This window comes from Miniopterus natalensis, chromosome 12 (genome assembly GCF_054644295.1).
Source record: "Miniopterus natalensis isolate mMinNat1 chromosome 12, mMinNat1.hap1, whole genome shotgun sequence".
NCBI classification, from domain to species: domain Eukaryota; kingdom Metazoa; phylum Chordata; class Mammalia; order Chiroptera; family Miniopteridae; genus Miniopterus; species Miniopterus natalensis.
Genome location: NC_142092.1, coordinates 30900471 through 30920241, shown reverse-complemented (window position 1 = coordinate 30920241; position 19771 = coordinate 30900471). Strand labels below are relative to the sequence as shown.

At 44.2% G+C, this 19771-nt stretch overlaps 1 protein-coding gene across 1 annotated transcript in view; it reads right to left on the bottom strand.

Moving 5' to 3' along the window:
• GLIS3 (GLIS family zinc finger 3) overlaps window positions 1-19771 on the bottom strand; it is a 409424-nt gene that overhangs the window by 61252 nt on the left and 328401 nt on the right. Inside the window, exon 8 of the mRNA XM_087822681.1 lies at window positions 1016-1163. Within this exon, the coding sequence (XP_087678807.1) occupies window positions 1016-1163 (148 nt within the window). The remainder of the gene's footprint in view (window positions 1-1015; window positions 1164-19771) is intronic.

The window sequence follows — 19771 nt, the reverse complement described above, 5'->3', positions numbered from 1 at the left end:
CTGCCTTCAGACCAGCTGAGAACTGTAGCGTTTAGAAAGTTATATAAGCATCTCTTTCTCCTATTTCACTGTTACGCATCAGTAAATTCTAAATTCTTTATGGCTTATTAGTACTTTTTAAAAGAAAAAAAAAAACAACACAAAAAACAGTCTGCTGCCAAAATCTGGCTCTGGAATCAGATGGGGGTGGGAGTGGGATTTGCAATCCAGAGAAAATAGAAAATTCTCATTGTCTGAAATGTGGCGCTGGTGGGACCTTTGCTTTCACAGTCATACATGACAGGAAGAACTTTCCATATGTGAGGAGGCTGCGCAATTATGTTAGCAGAAGCACATCACCATTATGACAGTGGAAAATGCACCAAATTCCAAGCTAGGAATGTAAATGAAAAAAATAACTTCCTTATTGCATATTAATCCTTTCTTACTTTTCCTTACACACATGAAATTTCCTAAATACAGAGTCATCTACTGCTCAAGCCCAGGCAGAAGTAAGCTGGTCTGGGACTCCCACTCCATCTCCTCCCCTACACCCCTCAGTGGTTGACACACAATAACGGACCTTCTTACAAGTTGGTTTACTGGTGTGGTATTTTTCTTAGAAACCTGAGGCTTCCTTTTAAAATGCAAAGAAGACAATGACTGTTCCATTAAGAAATCCACATGGAGCCTGTTACCTGCTTACGGGGGAAGCCTTTCCTTTGAGTTTCTACTCTATCAGTTAATAAATTTAAGACACTTGGGGAGGTCGGGTGCCCTGGACTTTTGGCAGAAGTCCAGAACTAAAAGAGCTAATGCATTATTTTACTGTTTCTTAATGGCAAAAATAGTCTGCTGCCAAACCCAGCTCGGAATTCAGATGGGAAGGCGGGGAGGGGGATCATTTACAGGCCGCTGATAGAGCGAAACACAGATGATTTTAGAAGAAGTTTTCTCACGTGAGCATTCCCTGTAGCCAGAGGCAGGGGCCTAGGGCACACGGGGTGGTGCGGCGGGCCTGCCTGGGCCTCGTTACCTGGGTAGAGGTCGGGCCCCGGCCCGGGCCCCGGGGAGCGTCCCACCGCGCCGTCCGCGGCGTCCCTCGGGGAGGCGGCCGGCTGCAGGGGCTGCACCGACAGGCACTCGGTGAGCAGGTCCGGGTGGAGCTCCGCGCTGGGCCGCAGCTGGGGAGAAAGCAGAGGACAGGTGGGAAAGGCAGGCTGCTGCTTGGGCTCCCTCCCTGGCCTGCGTCACCCCCGGCGCAGGGCACAGATACCCCTCCGGCAGCAGCTATGGGTTAAGCTCAGGGTTGAAGGGACTCAATAAATGGGTCAGCTTTCCAGACCTGGCGGGTGCTTCAGGAAAAATTGTGGCTAGAGGCGGATTCGACTTTAGTCCTGATATTGTGACTTCTGAGAACCCAGCTTCCTATTAGATTTCCTTTTATTTGCTCTGTATCTTATCAGACCTTGTAGCGATAACAAAACAAACTGAAGTCTATTTAATCCAGATTGGAAAGTGCTTTTAAAATACAGAGCTACTACTATGAAAATATCTTTGAGATAATTAAGAAATGTCCATTGAGATTTGGTGCCTATAGATTTTACATGACAGGAAAATACGAAAGTTAAATTTTAAAATATCATGGAGCACGATTAAAAGAAAAGCCAGTGTAATTGACAGAAACAGAACCCCAACAGTAAGTTACATGACAAAAAAAAATGTAGATGGTCATTTTATCACAATAACAAAGACATTATTTATTAAAGAGTTACAAAAAAACCAAGTCATAAAAATGTTAGAATAAAGTCTAGGTGAAAAGTTATCTGATGGCTCTATGAAAAAGAATTTTATAAGTGTAAATCAAATAGAAAAAAATCACAATGCAAGATTTAGTTACATAAAAATACTTATCTTCTGCTTATATAAAAGCACAATACCTTAAAAATCTAGCAATATATTTGTTACAGATATTGAAAATAGTTACCATCTCCAGTGTTTAAGGGAAGAACATAAGTTGATATTGCCTTTATCAAGACAAAACTAAACCTTTAGATATACGGCCGGAGTATACTTATTCATCCATCGATATTTATTGTCAGATGCTCCTCTAGAGTCTAGGAATTCTGTGTTAGGGAACTTAGACTACAGTGGAATAGTGGTGCAGAGAAGGAAGACGGTGAGTAGGGATGAGGGATGGCAATTTTAGAGAGGGGACTAGGGGAAACCTCTTGGATGTGGCATTTGCAAAAAGCTTTGAAAGCAGTCAGGGAGCGAGCTCTACAGATCTATGGGAGAGGAACCTGCCTCCTCGTGGTGTGCCTGGACTATCTGAGGAACAGTAAGGCTGGAGTGGTGTGAGCCTGGGGCCTAGAGAAGAGAAATAGAAGATGAAACCAGACATGGACGTGGGGAGAGAAAGTAAGTCCCTCTCTCCCTCCCTCTCCAATTCAAAAACCAGGAAAGGGCCTTCCAGGTCATTTAAAGCTCTTAAATAATCTCTGGTCCAGGAATTATCTAATAGTTGAGGCAAGAGGCTCACAGCAGAATCTCCTGCGTGGGGACTGCCTCACTATACAGCCCTTGGCATGAACGTAAGGCTTTAAAAAGGCGGAACAGGATGACTAAACATAAAAGTGTTCAGCACACTTACAAAGAAAGGCAATGTTAAAGTTTTTTTAACCTATCAAAATTTTTTAAAGAATAGTGGTAGTTAAGGTACAGTGAGAGAGGCATCCTTAAACATTGTTGGTAGAAGTGTACATTGGTACAAACTTTCTTGATGGTACCTGGCAATATTTTTTTAAGACCCATAATTTAAACCATTTGATCATAAAATTTGTCTTAAAGAAATAGCCAGAAGGTGAAGGAAGATTTATAACAAATGTTTCAATGATATGTAGCATTGCTCGCAGCAATATCAAAAATTAGAAAATGTTACTTACATGTCCACAATTAGAGCTAATAAATGATCTTATATCAATTTAATGGTATATTATGCAACCACTAAAATAAGGCTCATGAAGATAAAAGCAAAACACAAAATTATATATACGAAATATCAATCACATAAAAACGCAGACGAAACACTGTAAGAAAATGTAACCCAATATTAAAACTGACTTTTGTTCCTAGTGGCAATGTCATGTATTTATTTCCTCTGTTTTTTTAAAAAATCCTTTCCTCTGCTTTCCAAATTTCCTGCATTCCAACGACTTGTCAGAGCTGGTCTTTACCAACCCAAGAGCACCAACCATGTGTATCTTTTCCAAACTTTCCTTGCAAAGATTGATAGCTTGAAATGGATCATGATAAGAATATATACACCATGGAAACTGGCAAATGCTACAAAGTGGGCAAACTGGGGCGTTTTTCTATGGAGAGTTGGTTGTTAAACACTAACAGCACACCTCCAACATGACTCTGATCCACACCCACACTCTGATCAGAAAGAAACACACACACACAAAACATCAGTAAGCTACTATTTAGAGAGCAGTATTTCTTGGATCTCAAAAAGCTTCATAAAGAGACAAACATATGTCCAGGTCTTTAGTCCAAGAATATGAAAATGACACAGTGACCCTAAGTATAGGGAAGGAGCATTTATTTAACACATGGAGTGAATGAGACATAATTATATTATAATTTCCTCAGCTCTGCCACACTGGAATCTTTGACCAAGTCTGTCTGAGTTAATGCCTAACCCTCTTAGGGCCTTTGGAAAGTATGTTTGTTATTTTGGTACTAACCTAACACATGCTGAGTAAGAAAAACTGGAAAAAAATCAAGGCTAAGAATGAGTTCTGGTGATCACTTTTAATTTATCTTCTTTTGTTAAGATGTGGTCTGGGGCCCACATGTTGTACTGAGCACAGACGTGAACATCTCTCTGCTTTCTATTACCAGCTACTCTAGGGTTTTCCAGTTATCGGTACCGATGAGGTCTTTCCAAGGAATTTCATGGCCACGGTTACGCCTGGAGTCAGAGGCAGGCAACTCTTCTTTAGCTTCAACAAGTATTCACATTTTCCAAGAGTGTGATTCCATACGACTTGGTGGTGAGAGTTAATTTGGTTTTCTCTGGGATTATGTATGGTTCTAGAAATGGCTTCTTAAATTGAATAAGCCTTGAGGACCTCATACAAAATTGCCAGAGGGCCATATGCACAGAAATGCAGTAATGGTATCTAAGTTTACTGTCCCTCTCTCCCTGCCTCCCAGGTTAGATGACCAGGAAAGGGCCTTCCAGATCATTTCAGGAATTATCTAATGGGGGAGGCAGGAGTCACACAGCAGAATGGAATCTTCTGGAAGGGATGTCTTTCAATAAAATAGGGCTTCATCTTTGGAGTAAGAAACTCAACTATTTGTATAAAACAAATTACATAATGTGTATTTCAAACACTTCTTAGCTGCTAGGAATATAAAGACAACAGAGGACAATTTTTCAATGAGAAATGGTCTCTAACTGTGGTTCTCAAACCTGGGCATACACCTACAGGCCCTGCCAGAGCTGCCGGCTCAGCAGGTCTGGGGGGTCCTTCTAACAAGTCCTCAGGTCACGATGATGTTCATCTGGGGACTATACTTTCAGAAGCACCAGTCTCTAAGAATCCTGATGAGGAGAGCTAGATTTTTTTGTTTTGTTTTGTTACGGAGAAAACAAATGATGAAAATAGGAAATTATAAAAACTAAACTGTCTTTAACACATGAACCTCATGTAACCATTTCTTATTATGTCTCTCTTCAGGTCTCATAATAATAAATAGTTACAGGACATTCCTGTCTTAAAATCAATTTGGATAAATATTTTCTTTCACAGGGATACAAAGGGTTAAAGTGAATCCAGTCTAATACCTGCTCTTAGGAGAGAGACTTGCTTTTTATGGAATCTTTACTGCTCCTTATGGAAAGAAGTGAAATTGGAGCCCACTGATTATCTAGTTTAAGGGGCTGCTGTGTTGGACAACACCAGGGACCTTTATTCACCCCGTAGTCTCTGCGAATGGCGCCCCTGGAGTTGCTCAACTCAGCTGCCCTAACCATACCCCATCGGTTCCAGAGGAGCACCGTCCTTCCTTGTCTTTCTCATTCATTCATTGTACAAATCTTCCTTGGGCCTCAACCATATGCCTGGCATATGCCTGGCACTGTTCCAGGGGCTTCAAATGTATCAGCGATCAAAACAAAGATACTCACTGAGTTTATGTTCCAGAGGACAGAGTAAACAGTAACAAATTAACTAAATAAGTAAATTGTATAGAAGTTGGTAAGTGCTAAGGAAAAAAAGAAAAAAGAGAGAAAGGTAGGTGGGATTAGGAATGTTGGGGAGAATGGAGCACTTGTTGAGAAAATCCATTAGAGCGAAGACTTGAAGGAGCTGAGGAAATTAGCTAAGTGCACATCAAGGGGAAGAGTTCAGAAGGAGAGATCGGCAAGGAGGCCAGTGTGGCACGACCTAGAGAGAGGCATGGGGAGTGAGGTCTGAAAGGTGGGGGATCACGCAGGACCCCGCAGCCTTCAATGAGCACTCTGGCTTTAGTCTTAGTGCACTAGGGCACTCTTGTAGGGTCTCATCTTGTCCCTTATTATTATCCACAGCCATGCAGGCACTTTGCCTCCCCTTCTTTGAGAGCCCACTGAGCTGTGAGGTATGAACACACTGAAGGTTAGTCCTGTGTCACCTTGGCTGGGCTACGGTTCCCAATTATTCAATCAAACACTAGGTGTTGCTGTGAAGGAATTCTATAGATGGGGTTGACACCCACCATGGTCAGTCTACTTTAAATAAAGATTATCTTCTATAATCTAGGAGGGCCTCGCCCCATCAGTGAAAGGGTTCAAGAGCCAAAAGCCTACAGCTTCCTTGAGAAAGAAGAAATTCTTCCTCTGGGCTGCATCATCAGCTCCTCCAGAGATCCCTGCCCTACAGATTCCCGACTTGCTGACCTCACAATCGAGTGAGCTAGTTTCCCTCTTTGAAATCAATTAATTTATCTCTCTTTCCCCTCCTCCCAACTGGTTCTCTGGAAAAGCCTGGCTGACGCAGGATGCACTCTGAAAGCCACGACTGCAGGAGGAGTAATCCAGGTCAGGAAGGAAGGAGCATCACGCACACGGATCCCACAGCCAAGGGCGGGAAGCGCACAGTCACCGTCACACGTTTAAAGACTGCATTTCAGTTCACTAAATATACATGAAATCTCCACAGTGTGCTCAGGACTGTGTCTCACAGCAGCCCTGGGCGGTACCTGCAGTTGTATTTCCACCGCAGGGAGGAAAAAGCTGGAATGACGCAGGTAGCAGAGGTCAGGCTTGGATCCCGGTCAGGTGTGTCGATCCAGTGAGGCTCCTTGAAATTGTATGACACTGGCTCAAGAAGTAACCCATCCCGATATTCTCCTTCCTCCACCGCACAGCACACACACACTTCCCCCTTCCTATCAGTTGATCTTGGTCTAGTTGGAAAAAGAGCCAAGGGCCCCCAGGTTCCCTGGAAAAGTTCCCAGTACACCTCACCACCACGGTGCAGACCCTGACATCATGCCCTTCAGGGAGAGGGGTCCCTGCTGGGGGAGAGATGGAGAAACAGAATGGACCACCGCTGTTTGCTGTCACTGTCCCCTCCCCTGGAGCTTTGGCAGCTGGTTTGGTCCTGGGCCAATAATGTGAATACTGCAGTTGAGAAAAATAAAGCATGGGCACGTGTTGTTCCTAAGATCTACACCCTGAGTACAGGCACGATGGCCCAGGACACCTGAAAAGAGATGATCTTTTTAAAAATATATATTTTATTGACTTAAAGAGAGAGGAAGGGAGAGGGAGAGATAGGAAACATCATTGATGAGAGAGTCAGTGATCGGCTGCCTCCTGCACGCCCCCTAATGGGGATCGAACCCGCAACCCGGGCACGTGCCCTGACCGGGAATTGAACCACAATCTCCTGGATCCTAGGTCGAGTCTCAACCGCTGAGCCACGCCCTGCAGGGCCAGATGATTTGATTTTTAAATTTTACTTTATTTTTATTTTATTTTTTAAATATTTTTATTGATTTCAGAGAGAGGAAGAAGAGAGGGACCTCCTGGTTCTTGGTTCAACACTCAACCACTGAGCCTCGAGGGCCAGGCTGAAATGAGAGGATCCTGGCACGGGGTAACCCTGACCACAGCACCGCTCCCAGAGAGGACCCGTCGCTCATCTCTCTCCGGGTTCCCGGGTTCCCTGCTCCTCCCTCGGACCTTCTTCCTCTCCCACGCCGGTCTCTGGGAGGCTGAGCCGGGCCGTGTGGGCTGCCACACTCCTCCATGCTCCCCTGTGCTCTCAGACACGGGGTCAGGAAAGGCCTCTGTGACGAGAGGACATTATGGGCTGAATGAGACCTGAATGAAGAGAGAGAACGTGAAGAGAGAAGACGGGCAGCCAGAGCATTTTATGCAGGTGGAACACAAAGGGGGGAAATCTAGGGCAGGAGCAAGCAGATGGGTTCTAAGGATAGTTACCCGGAGGGGGCGGGCAAGGGGGCAAAGGGAAGGCTGTGTGGGACCCGGGATCGAAGCAATAGCCAGAGGGCAGGTCACGTCCAGCCTGCAGCACAGGAAGGTTTAGCATTTGATTTCACTGGAGCAGCACGCCAAAGGGAGGGCGTGAGCAGAAAAGCAACTGGTTCGTCTTATAGTGTTAAAAACACACACAAAACAGCTCTGGTTATTGTGTGGAAAACAGATAGTAGAAGGTCAAGAAGGCCCAGGAGGAGTTACTTCAATAATCCAGACAACAGGCGTGGTCAGTGTGTGTTTTGAAGGTGGAGTTGAAAGGTGTGGAATCTGAGAGAAAAAGAAGAATTGAGCACGGCCCCCAGTTTGGGCAAGAGGAATAGCAAAGGACGAGGGAGGATTAGGTTGGAGGTAAATTGGCAGATTGTTTTGGGATATATTAAGTTTCAGATGATCCCAGGACATCCACGTAGAGGGAACCTGCAGGCAAGTGGACATCAGAGGGTGGGGTCAGGGACAAAGATGGGGCTGGACCACTAATAGCAACCTGTGGGCTACACGGGCTCTCTACCCTCACCAGTGCATCCTGGGGCTTCACAAAGACTCTCCTAAAACAGAGTTTACTGCGATGGACTGGAGAAGTAAATGTCCTCTCCTATTGTTTGGCACATCAATCCCAAAAGACTAAGACAAGAAGAGCCTCCACAATGGGATCCCCCACGCCGTGGACAGACATCTCCTCCAGGCCTCCACAAAAGCCCCGTTCCTTTCAAGAGCACTGCCCCGCTGTCTGCAAACATTGTGTTCATTATGGTGTTCGTCCCTCCTGCCTGGAATGACTTTCCTCTTCCCAGCGTAGCTCCTGCAAGATCCACCTGACTGCGCCCCTCCTGAATGAAGCCCCTTCGGACCGGACCAGCCCACACTGGGTTCAGGGAGAGCTGCCGAGTCTGTTTTCAACGACCCTGCAACCGGACATGCGCACTGCGCTTTATTTCCTGTTAGGAGTTTCATCTGCACAACCGTGCTGTAAAGTCCACGAGGACCTGGCCGACTGACCTGCCTCTTACAGGTTTAAAACCCAGCAGCACCCGGCAGGGTGGCACCAACGTCCGGGGAAACTGTCCAGTGCCAACTGGATTTGTAAGGAGGAGACACGCGACTTTATCTGAAGGAGGTTCACAATCTCTAGTGGTGTGTGGACGTGTCTAAAAAATACGACGAGGTCATGTCTGAATTACCCTGCGAACGGAGAATTCTTAAAGATACAGAAAATAGTAACTCTAGCAGGGAGGCTGCTGCTGCTCTGCCCAGATCCCCTCTGACCGCTGTGATCAGCTCTGTGTCGCCCCCTCCCCAGCTCTGGCGAGCTTACACTCCAGGCAACAGCTAGCACCCCCACCCCAACACACACACACACACACACACACACACACACAGCTAGCACCCCCACCCCAACACACACACACACACACACACACACAGCTAGCACCCCCACCCCAACACACACACACACACACACACACACACACACACACACACACACACACACACACACACACACACACAGGACTAACCAGTTCTTTGCCTTGAAGTGCAAGCAGCTCTGAGCTTTCAGTTAGGCTCCTGGCGCCCAGTGGGATGGCCTCCGCATAACTTCCCCTTCCCCCTCTCCCTCCTGGACTCTCCCTGGAGCCCTTCCCTAACAACTCCCACACCTGAATGTTTGGTTCGCAGGCTGCTCGGAGCGCCCACCTTAGTAAACACGCCCACCTCTGCTTGACTGGGCTCAGGAGGGCAGGGGCCCCTGGGCAGCACTCCCAGGACGCTCAGACGCACACTCCTCCTTTCCCTGGGCATGCGACGTGCTCACATACAAGGGTAACTAGATGTTTGATGAAAGTGGGGTGTTCTGAGATATCGTGGATGATACTATAAGCATACTTGTGGAAGGTAAATTTAAAAAAACACAACGTACAGAAATAATCAGCATTTAAAGGGACCTCGGGTTTCACTGGGGCCAAACCTCTAACTTAAGCACAAGTTTCCCACCACAGCCCCAGTCGGTGGCTCTCAGACTTGGCCTGATCCCCTGTAGTCACCGGCACCTTCTTCACCGTGGCAGTCAGCCACAATTTCATACAGTTCCAGTTGTCGGGAAGTTTTCTTTGCACACTGAGTCCTGATCTAGCTCTTAGCAACGGTTAGGACTTCATGCCTCTGTCTATCTCTAAAGCTGTACTAAGGCTCATGGACACACAGGAAGAAACGAGACAGGTCTGAGCCTCAGAATCCAATCTGTGAGTCTCCGAGTGTTAATGACCCTGATTTTCAATGACCCATTTTAGGGCTTAATTTCTATCCAGGTGCAAGTAGACAAATTGGCTCCTTAGCTTCTGCACAATCTCCCATTATGAAATATTTGTTCCAAATGATAAGTTTTTCGACGTTAATAATGAAGTCACCCATCAGGGCTTGACAAGGTTCCTCCATCTGGAAACCTGAGCTGCTTCCTGAACAATGCAGGGATTTTTCCTAACTCACTATATAAAAACACGGCACCGTCCATTGTGATTTTTATTTGTTTTTTTTTGTTCAAGACTATTCTGTTAATGTTTATAAGCTCTTGAAACAAGAGACGGAAATTCTACTCCCATCATTTTCTCATTTCAGATATGACTGAATAATAGTCTAAGATTAAGTGAGTCAAGTGGAAATAATTAGGAAAGGGGCAAGGGGCCCAGATTCTTCAATGTTCAGTTCCACTACCTTTATTCCAAGAGCAGAGGCACTCGGTGAGTCTGAAGTGAGACATACTTCCAAAAAAAATGAGGCGCAATCAAAGGCCTTTTGTTTTCCCTTCCTCCAGTGAGCGTGGCCTATCTGGCTGTACATGTTTATGCATCACCTTGTAGGGATTCCTTTGTTCTCCAGAAATCAAATGCCACCAAAATATATTTCTGGAGAAACTCAGCCTGAAGGAGAGACTAAGAGGCTTTTTTTTTCCCAGAGGGTTAGGGTTTAGCACCAGAACATTCTCATCAAGCATTCTCTATGACACTTGGAGCAATGCGGCTCTCCGGGAATTAACTCATTGCCCAAAGGCTTAAAAATAATTACAATGACTTAACCTATTATATTAATTACAATTAATTTCCAGTTGAATCTAAAAATCCTCCCCGTAGGAGATTCTTTAGCACTGACATTTATGAAGTGGCGTTGGCCTCTCACAGGTAATTGATCTCCAGCAATCTGCTATCAGGTTCATTTCCCCTGTGAATGACCAACTTGCGAAGAGGAAAAGATATGAGAGTGAAAACAGCATTAGAAGAAACCTCTTTGGGAATATGAGGCACCCTGAACTTCTATACAGAAGGGGATTCCTATCTGCAGCAGGGACTCCAAAGGCCACAAATGTTACCCAGAGCTGATTAATGAACCTACCAGAGTAATGGAATATACCTAATGGAATATGCTGGGGTATATCTCAATAAGAGACATGAAAAATCAGTGCCAGTACAGATACTACCAGACTAGTGCTTATTTAGCCAAAACTGTGATCGATGGGAAATGTTCACAGAAACAATTTCTAAGAAAAAAGGAGCTAGAGTCCAGTAATCTTACGTGCCAAGTCTACAGCGGTCCCACAGACCTTTCTCCAGTGACAGAAAAGTGCTGAGCTGTGCTGATTCGTAGCCACTAGTCACGTGCGATTAATGGGCGCCTGAAAAGTGGGTAGTGCAACTGAGGAACCAGAGTTTACTTTATTTTAATTTTGTCTAATTTCAATTAATTTAAATTTAAATGCATGGTATTGAACTGTGCAACACTACCACAGAAGGTGGGGCCAGCTCAGCCTTCGTCTAAATCCCCTTCGTGACAGGGAATTCACTCCCTTACGACTCTGTTCCCTCCATTGCTAAATAGGTCTGATCATTAGAAATTGGCTTCAAGTTGAATTGTAATCTGCTGCCCCATCATTTCCACCCACTGGGGTTCATTCCTCCCCTCTTCGCCCAGACCACACAGAATAACTGCTCACATTATAGTTCTTTTAGTATTTGAGAAGCCTCGAAATGCTGTAGAATTAGAGTTTCAGCCCTGAAAGGGGCTGTGGTTTAGTTTCTTAGTCAGCCCTCCCTTAGCAGTTTTTTTCCTACAGGCTGAGCATCCTGAGTTTTTTAATATCTAAGAGGATACTTGAGTAGAAGGAGCTTGTGCACTCTTGGAAGCAGAGTCACCTGCCTCAATCTAGTTTCCCTTCTGTAACATGAGGGTAACACCACTGCGCTACCTTGGTCACTTTGAGAACTAAATGAGGTAGGATTCACAAAGCAGTTGGCACGCACAAGTCACTGAAGTGCCAGTCTTCTCTCCCAGGTAGCATATTATTCCATTCACCACCCCAATTACTCTCAGCCCTGGACCTCGATGGCCAAGGTGCAAATGAGATCTCAGTCCTAATGCAGTGAACCAGCTGTCTGACCAGGACAGAGTATAACAGAACACTTGTCCTAGACTTTTTACCTTTATTGCTGTAGCCTACAGAATCAATAGCTTTTTAAATCCATGTTGTATTCATTTATTATTCATTCAGTATATATTTATTGAGCCCTTACCATGTATCCAACACCGTGCTAGGTCAAGGACGTAAAGTACTGTACACTGTAACTGAGTCCCCTGTCCTCATGGGGCTTACAGGGCAGCTCAAATAAAACTTGCCATTAAGTAAAATCCCTAGACACTTTGTCCTATGTGATGCTCTTTACTTTCGATGGTTCTTTGTATTTGGAAGACAACTTGTTGGAGCTCCATTGTTAGTGGTACAGAATCTCTTGGCTGCAGCTCATTGGACTCAATCACCCAGTTGGACTCCGCATTCCCCATTTTGGTGCCATTTGCAAACTTAGTAAAAATATCCTCTGGCACCCAAGATGATGTTAAATTTCTGCCCAAGGGTGAGTTACTGTATCTCTAAAAATAGCCCACGCCCTACTGACACTAAGCTATCAACAACCACTTAAAGAATAGCTTAGCCACAATATGGGTTATGAAAGGTAAGAGTGTGGACTCTGGGCCCGAACTACCTGAACCTGAGCTTTTGTGTCCTTGCTTGTGAAACGTCACACAACTGAGAACACACTGTTTGGCATCTCTATCGCTTACTTTTCTCTGTACAAGATGGATAATGGCATCTAATTTATAGGAGAGTTGTTAGGGACAACATGAGATGATAAAGTACTTCACCAGTATATAGTATGTCAGTACTCAGAACGTGTTAACCATTTCTATTACTACTTTTTTCATTAGCATCTGGTACGGAAGCATTGCAACTAACACTACTTCTATTTTCTTTTTTCTCCCACCCAAAATTTTGGGTGTTTTTCTCTTTTTTTAAAATCAATCTCTTCCTTTTATTTGCCATAACGTAGCTATGTGACAAAGGGTCAAAAGAAGAGGGACTTAGGGGCCAAGTAGCTCTAAGTTCAAATTTCAGCTTGCCACCTACTAATACGTGGCATTTGGAAGACATTCGCCCTCCAAAGGCATTAGTACCATCCTTTGTAGAAGAGGGGTGATAACACCGATACTGGGGGGGTTATTACAGGATTGCGTGAGTGACCTAAAGAAAGTGGCGAGTATAATACAGAGTTTTTGTTATTTTTTTTGCTCTTTTTTTTTTTAAGTCTTCTAGAAGTAGATGCTATTATGATCGTTAGAAGTAATTCCAGTTAGAACCCTCTGGGTTCCTGCTTGGCCTCATAAACTGAGTCTGGGGCCAAACAGTGTCCTAATCAAGACATTAGGAGAGTTTTGGAAGGAAACATTACCTTAAAAAGGTTCTATCTCAGAAGAATGTAGCCAGCTTTGGGCTTTTGGAAAAGTCCAAAATATATTAGAAATCAAAACCAACAACAAAACATTTCCAGAACACTTTGGGGATGTTAATACTTCGTCTAGACATCCTACTTACCAAAATCTCTACCACTATCTCTATCCTGGACAGAGCTAGGGAGCCAAGATTCAAAAGGATGTTGAAATCAGAAGCATTCAGCACAGACTTTTTGTACTGTTACATTTGTGAAAACACTTTCCTCCTGAGTCAATATTAATTACTCTAAAACTGACACTAAGAATCTTACTTTTTTTTTCCTAACTGGAACATGATACATAAAGGAACATAGTCAAAGGTAGATTCAAACTTCACCTGGAGGAGCATCTCAAAAGCAGACTATTAAATTAAAGGATAGTTTCTTAGACAAGTAGAGAACGATTATTTTGGAATTTCACCTGGCCTGAAGCATCCACCTTCACCCTCTGGGGCCTGCTGGTGGGGCTGTGAGTTCTCAGAGCAGGAAGAGGGGTTTACCTCTGTCATAACTTCATAAATCCCTCCTGACACCGGCTCAGTGCACTAATGTGACCACACACATTCCATCCCATGCAGTCAAGTGCAGCATTTTTCCTTCTATTCAAGTATTCTCGAGGTTTAATTAAAGCGGCCAGCTATCTGGTAATTACTTCCCCCTCCATCTTACCAGCTCCTTATTGTCTGGCTTTGAATTGCTTTCTGACTACAGCCCCTGACTATGCTATAGTTTAGGAAGTGTGGGGAGAGACTAACTGCAGAAGTCACTTTTCCCTTCCTTTCATTTAATTAAAATGAATTGTCTGAAAAAGATTTAAGGCTGACTTCAGTGTGCATGAGTGTTTGTACAATTTTTTAAATGCCTCCTTCTAGAAGTTGAAGGCTGCCATTTCAATGGAGAGCACTTGCTTTCTGCTCTCCCATCCATCCTACACTCAACAGTCAGTTTAATTTTCTTCAAGTACACGGCTGACAATGTCACTCCCCATTCAAAGCCCTTTAGTGACTCTCCACCAAGCTTTATCTACAGCCCAAACTTGTGGGCTTTAACAGGTTGGCTCTCACCCAGCTGTGTGACTTCATGTCCCATGTATCTATGTCATGCATGTCTCACGCTGTACTTCTTGCCACAAGCCTCCCTCATCTGGAGTCCCCTCTTCTCCAGACTCTGCGTATCTACCACACATTCTGCACCTGCTCCAGGGTCCAATTCAATGTCACCTCTTTATTGACCTTTTCCCAGGTCTTTCCATTCCAAAGTCATTTATTGGTTTTTAAACATCTCAACAGCAGCTTCTTTGTATCACTCTGATGCTATTTGTGGCTTTCTACATTGCATAATACTTATCTATAAATTATGTGTGAGTACGTGTGTGTGTCACAGAAGACAAAAAAGCTCCTTGTAAACAGAAATCATATGTTTGACTATGCAACCTAAAACAGCATTTCTTTCCCCACCAAAGGTACTCTATAAATATCTGGAGGAGTGTGTGAACAATTAAATGAATGAATAGCAAGTGACTCAACAGCTGCTAAGAGTTCATTAATCCATGCTTGCTCTCTAGGGTAGCCCCTAAATACAGATAAAATCATGTCTTCATGCAATATGATGGGGAAGAAAGAGTGAGGTAGTTTAAGCATGCCAACATTATCAACTCAGAATAAAATTGGAATTAGCCAAGTGAAACCTTAACAGAAGTTTAAAAAAATAGAAGACATTTGGGAAGTTTATTTCCTTATACTACTCAGTCCCCACTGATGCCAAATTTTACTGGATAATACTATTCCCATTTATAAATTGCCTCTTGGAATGTGCAAATGAGCAATCCTTCCAATAGGAAATGCTAATTCATTACATTTATACTTCATATCTCTCATTCATCTGGAAGGGCTGGGAACAAATCCAATTTTCTACCATGCTTTTAAAGGTTCAATGTCTAGCATATATCTTTTGATAAGAAGAGCACAGAAATTACTAGCTGAGTGGGCCTGAAATATGACACACTCACGCCCTCTTTTTGGCAACCTACCCAGCCAAGATGAGAACCTCCCACCTTCTGAAGCGTGGTTGAAAAAATGACCAGCTGTGGCCCTGGTCTCCCTGGTCACTACTCCAAATACAGCCTTTAATACTGCTCCAGAGCCTTTTCCCAAGCCCTCAGGTAACCCATTAACACACGAGCTTGCCTGTGGTGGTGTTTTTGTCATTGCACAGAAGCATTTCATTGAAGGTAATTTCTCCTCTCATCCGAGAGCAGCACATCTTACAGTGACGCCTGAATCACATGACCTTTGGATGGTTTGGTGAAACGAAGCTCTTCTCTTTGGTGACTGGAAAGGAGGTCTGGTTCAGAGAAGCTCTTTAGGGCGAAGCCCAAGACAGGAACTGGACTTCTCCAGTCTACGGGTTCCTGCAGTCTGTGCCAAAGCCATTTTCATGTTTAGAATCTACTATTGCTCCTCTGGACACTGACTTCATTTTTGTCTTTCTTATTACCATCCACCCCACGCAATGAACAAAAATCCCATCTCAAAAAAATAATAAATTAAAAATTAAAAAAAAAAAAAAAATATATATATATATATATATATATATTAACCCTGCCCTAGAAATCTAGACTAGAAAGGCCAAAATCCAAGGGAAGTGAGGAAGGATGCTGAGGGCTGCCAGCGTCCACTCCTGGTGCCAGGGTTACATCTCAGAAGCTCTGTCCTAGACGACACCAGTCTCGCTGGTTCTGACAGAGCGAGGAGACAGGGGACCAGGCCAAGGTGCGGAAGCGGAGACAGGTGTCAAAGCCGAGCCTTGTCCTCCATGCTGGAGAACGCGGCGCGGTTTTCCTTCCCCATGTCCTGCCGTGGATGCTTTTGCTCTCGAGGCCTACGAAGAACTCCAAACACAGAGTGTTCTGCTGTGTCTGACCCCACTCTCAAGTGTTCTAGGGCCTCATGTTGCTTGTCTGTCACCATTTTTAGCACCCTCTTGGGAAGATGCTATTACTGGAAGTAATTCCACATTCTGACACTGTAGGAAACCAGCACTAGCTGCACCGACTTCAGATCTCTGCAAAGAGCCCTGTCCACCAGAAATAAACTTATCAAAGACACACTCTTATATATATGCTGAGGGAAAGAACAGTGCCATAACCAGACATGTCTCCCTTTTCTCCTCAGTGATTCTCCAAAGTAGAACTAGAGAAAAGAGATGCACAGAGTCAACCAATCAACATTTTAAAGTCAGTGTTGTGGGGGGCATATTTTTGGTTTGACTTTAAAGAAAGAAAATTAGATATTTTATTTTTAATCAGAAATTAACAAGTCGGCAGTACTTCACATAAAAGAAAATCTTAGAAACAAAAATCTTAGTGTTTCTTAGAGACACTAAGAAATAATAACAATCTATCTTCCTGAGAATTCTGTTTTACTGTCCGCAGAAACTAAAGCTTTTGAGCAGAAACCCAAGATCTGGTGAAGTGGGAAAAAACACACATCTTTGTAAAACTCCCATAGTAATCAAACATCAAGGAAAGGTAGCATGCGAAATACTGTGACTTAATTTTTCCCTAGTATTCTGAAGATCAAAAGAATATCTCTATTCTACCAACGAGACGCCTCCCCACCCCCAGTCTCCTACCTCCCCACTGGGGAACGAAGGAAATGCCTTGGTTTCTCATGTCATTACCACAGGCTGAAATGATGTAACAATAACAGCAAAGAGGGGTGTCCCCCTGCGCCGGCTCTCTAATCAGTTTCAAAGTATGTTTTGTTGGTTCTCACTGATGCCACTCAAAAGAACTGGTCACTCGTGGTCCCAAAAGTTTTACAACAAATTGTGTGAATAAATTCCTTGAACACGTCTGTCCATTACTAATCCTCTTTTGCCAACATCCCTTTCAGATAAAAATTGCAACGCTCCATGGTGCCTGATTTATATTTCATTTTGAGAACCGGAAGTAAAGGGATTAAAGTTGAGGATTAAAACACTTACTCTTTACTGCATTTCTTTCCCTCCTCCCAAATGGCTTCTTGGTTGCCATGGCTACTGCTCACTGGTCCTTAGCCCCGAATGCAAGTCTTTTTGCCTTAATAAAATATTTTAAATGAGATTTCATGGAAAACAATAGGCAACATAGCTTTAAGTTCAACAACTGCTCCTGAAAGCAGCTAGGATGTTTTTTCAAAAAAAATCTTTTCTGCTTCATTCTTCTGTTGGTATCCTCAAGGGGAAAATTTAAACTAAAAGACAGTACAGGGACAATCATCTTAAAGATACACAATGCGAACTCGGAATTACGAAGCAGGGGCCTGAGGAGATGAGACGCTGAGCAGATTGTTGGCTCACGAACCAGTGTTTGCAGGAAGATTAAGGGTCCTTGGGAATTTCTCAAATGTTGCAACACCACAGAGCATTTTAAAGGCAAAAATGCACGTAAATGCAGTGTTGCAATTCCACATTGCACATACCAGCCAGGAAATGGGAAAAAAAACTGAGGCTTTCACCACCATATCAATGTAAATATCACCGCTTTGCATGCAAGTCGTCAGGGTTTCGTGGTGGCGGCCGTGAGCAGCGCCGCCAGGGCCCCGACGCGGCGTGCGCGGCGCAGGGCTGATGCCGGGCGGGCGGGCCTCGGCAAGGAGGAGCGGCACTGACAGGTGAGCAAACACAACTGTGTTTGAGTGGTGCCTTTAAAATCGCTCCCCTGACATTCATTTTAAAATACACTGCCTACATTCCTTGAAAAGGCCAAGGAAAACTAAGGAAATGGAATAATAAAGCTCCATTTTTAAATCTGTTCTTAAAGTCCAATAACAGGATGGGCTCCAGGATAAATTGTGCAGCAACTTCTAAAACGCTATCTCATCCATTTTTTCCATTGTTGCCTGGCGCTGGGTTTTTCTCTGCCTTGTCACCCAGTGGTCTTAAGCTATTCTTTGCCCTCCAGAGACCCTACTGAAACTACGCCGTCCCCCAGGCCCACGCACATTCATTGTTGCTCACTTATTCCAATCCCATTCTCCCATTAAAACCACCTTTCTTGCCTAAGAGCCTCAGAGAACAGACACAGATGCTATACTGATATATTAATGGGTGCAGAGGGACTGTTGCATTGTCTTTGCCAGGTAACAAAACTATACAGGGTTCTTCTGGAGAAAATCCCATAGCCGGGAAATGACTGTAACGGTGGCAGTTCTAAGCGCTGGAACAGGCTAGTGGAACAGAGGATTTTAGGTATCAAAGAACAACTCCTGAATGAGATAACTAGTATGGGCAGGACTGCAGAATCTGAAACAGACAGGGATGGCATGGTCAGAATTATATATAGACCCACAAGGTATACAATCATGTTTTACAAACATCCATGGCCCTTCTTTCCTGGCTTCAGTCTTTTCTTTCAGAGGCCACTGTTATTTCAGGAAGATCTTTGGGCCATTCCAGGTGACTTGTCTGGCTGTTCCTGTACATTTGCAATCAAGGGGGAGCAACAGGAACTGACTGTTGAGAGGTAGTTCTCCATGGGTCTCTCAAGTTTCTCTATGTCTTGGGAGCAGAGGTATGACTGACTTTCTGGACTATCTTTGTAAGGATGTTTCTATAAAAAGCAGCTCTGGAAAACTGGATAGTGTCTTGGTCCTGAGCAAAGGGGAGGCGTGCTTATTACGTTCATTATGAAAGATGCGGGTTCTCTAAGCTCAGAATTCGCCTCTTGTAACACAATCCACTGAGTGCACAAGTGTCACCTGGCCCTCTTTGCATCACCTTGTGGGAACTAAAATGATGATGCTCCACAGCTATAGCCGTGAAGAATAAGTTCTCTTTTATCTCCGACCCAAGAGGTTCATGTCTTCTCCCAGTATCTATGAAACTGTGGCAAGTTAGCTTATTAGTCTGTACTTAAGGTAAAGATCTTAGACCCTTTGCAGTTCCTGCCACCTTCAGGATCATCCCTAGGATATGCATAGCACTGGGCAAAAGTTTCTTTTTGCAGGGTTCCTGTCTACATAACTAATCTGAATCACACCAGAGGTCCAATCTCAAGTGATTCAGCTGGAATTAGGGCCTGCCTGCAGGGCCCCAGATGACCCCATGCACATAAGTCCCAGAGCTTGTTAAGGCACTTAGTTGACTCTACATATTGGGTAGAGGTTGAGAGAGTGGCTCAAGGGAGAGAAATGAGGCTTTTACCCTTGTGGGTACCAGTCTGGGTTCAGGGTTTCCCACTTGGATGGTACTACTGGCCCAGCCACCAAAAGAGGGGTTTAAAGAATTTTTTTTTTTAAACATATCTTTATTGATTTCAGAGAAAGGAGAGGGTGAGAGGGAGACAGAAACATCAATGATGAGAGAGTCATTGATCAAGCCCAGAACCGGGCATGTGCCCTGACCGGGAATCGAACCCTGATTGCCTGGATCCCAGGTCGAT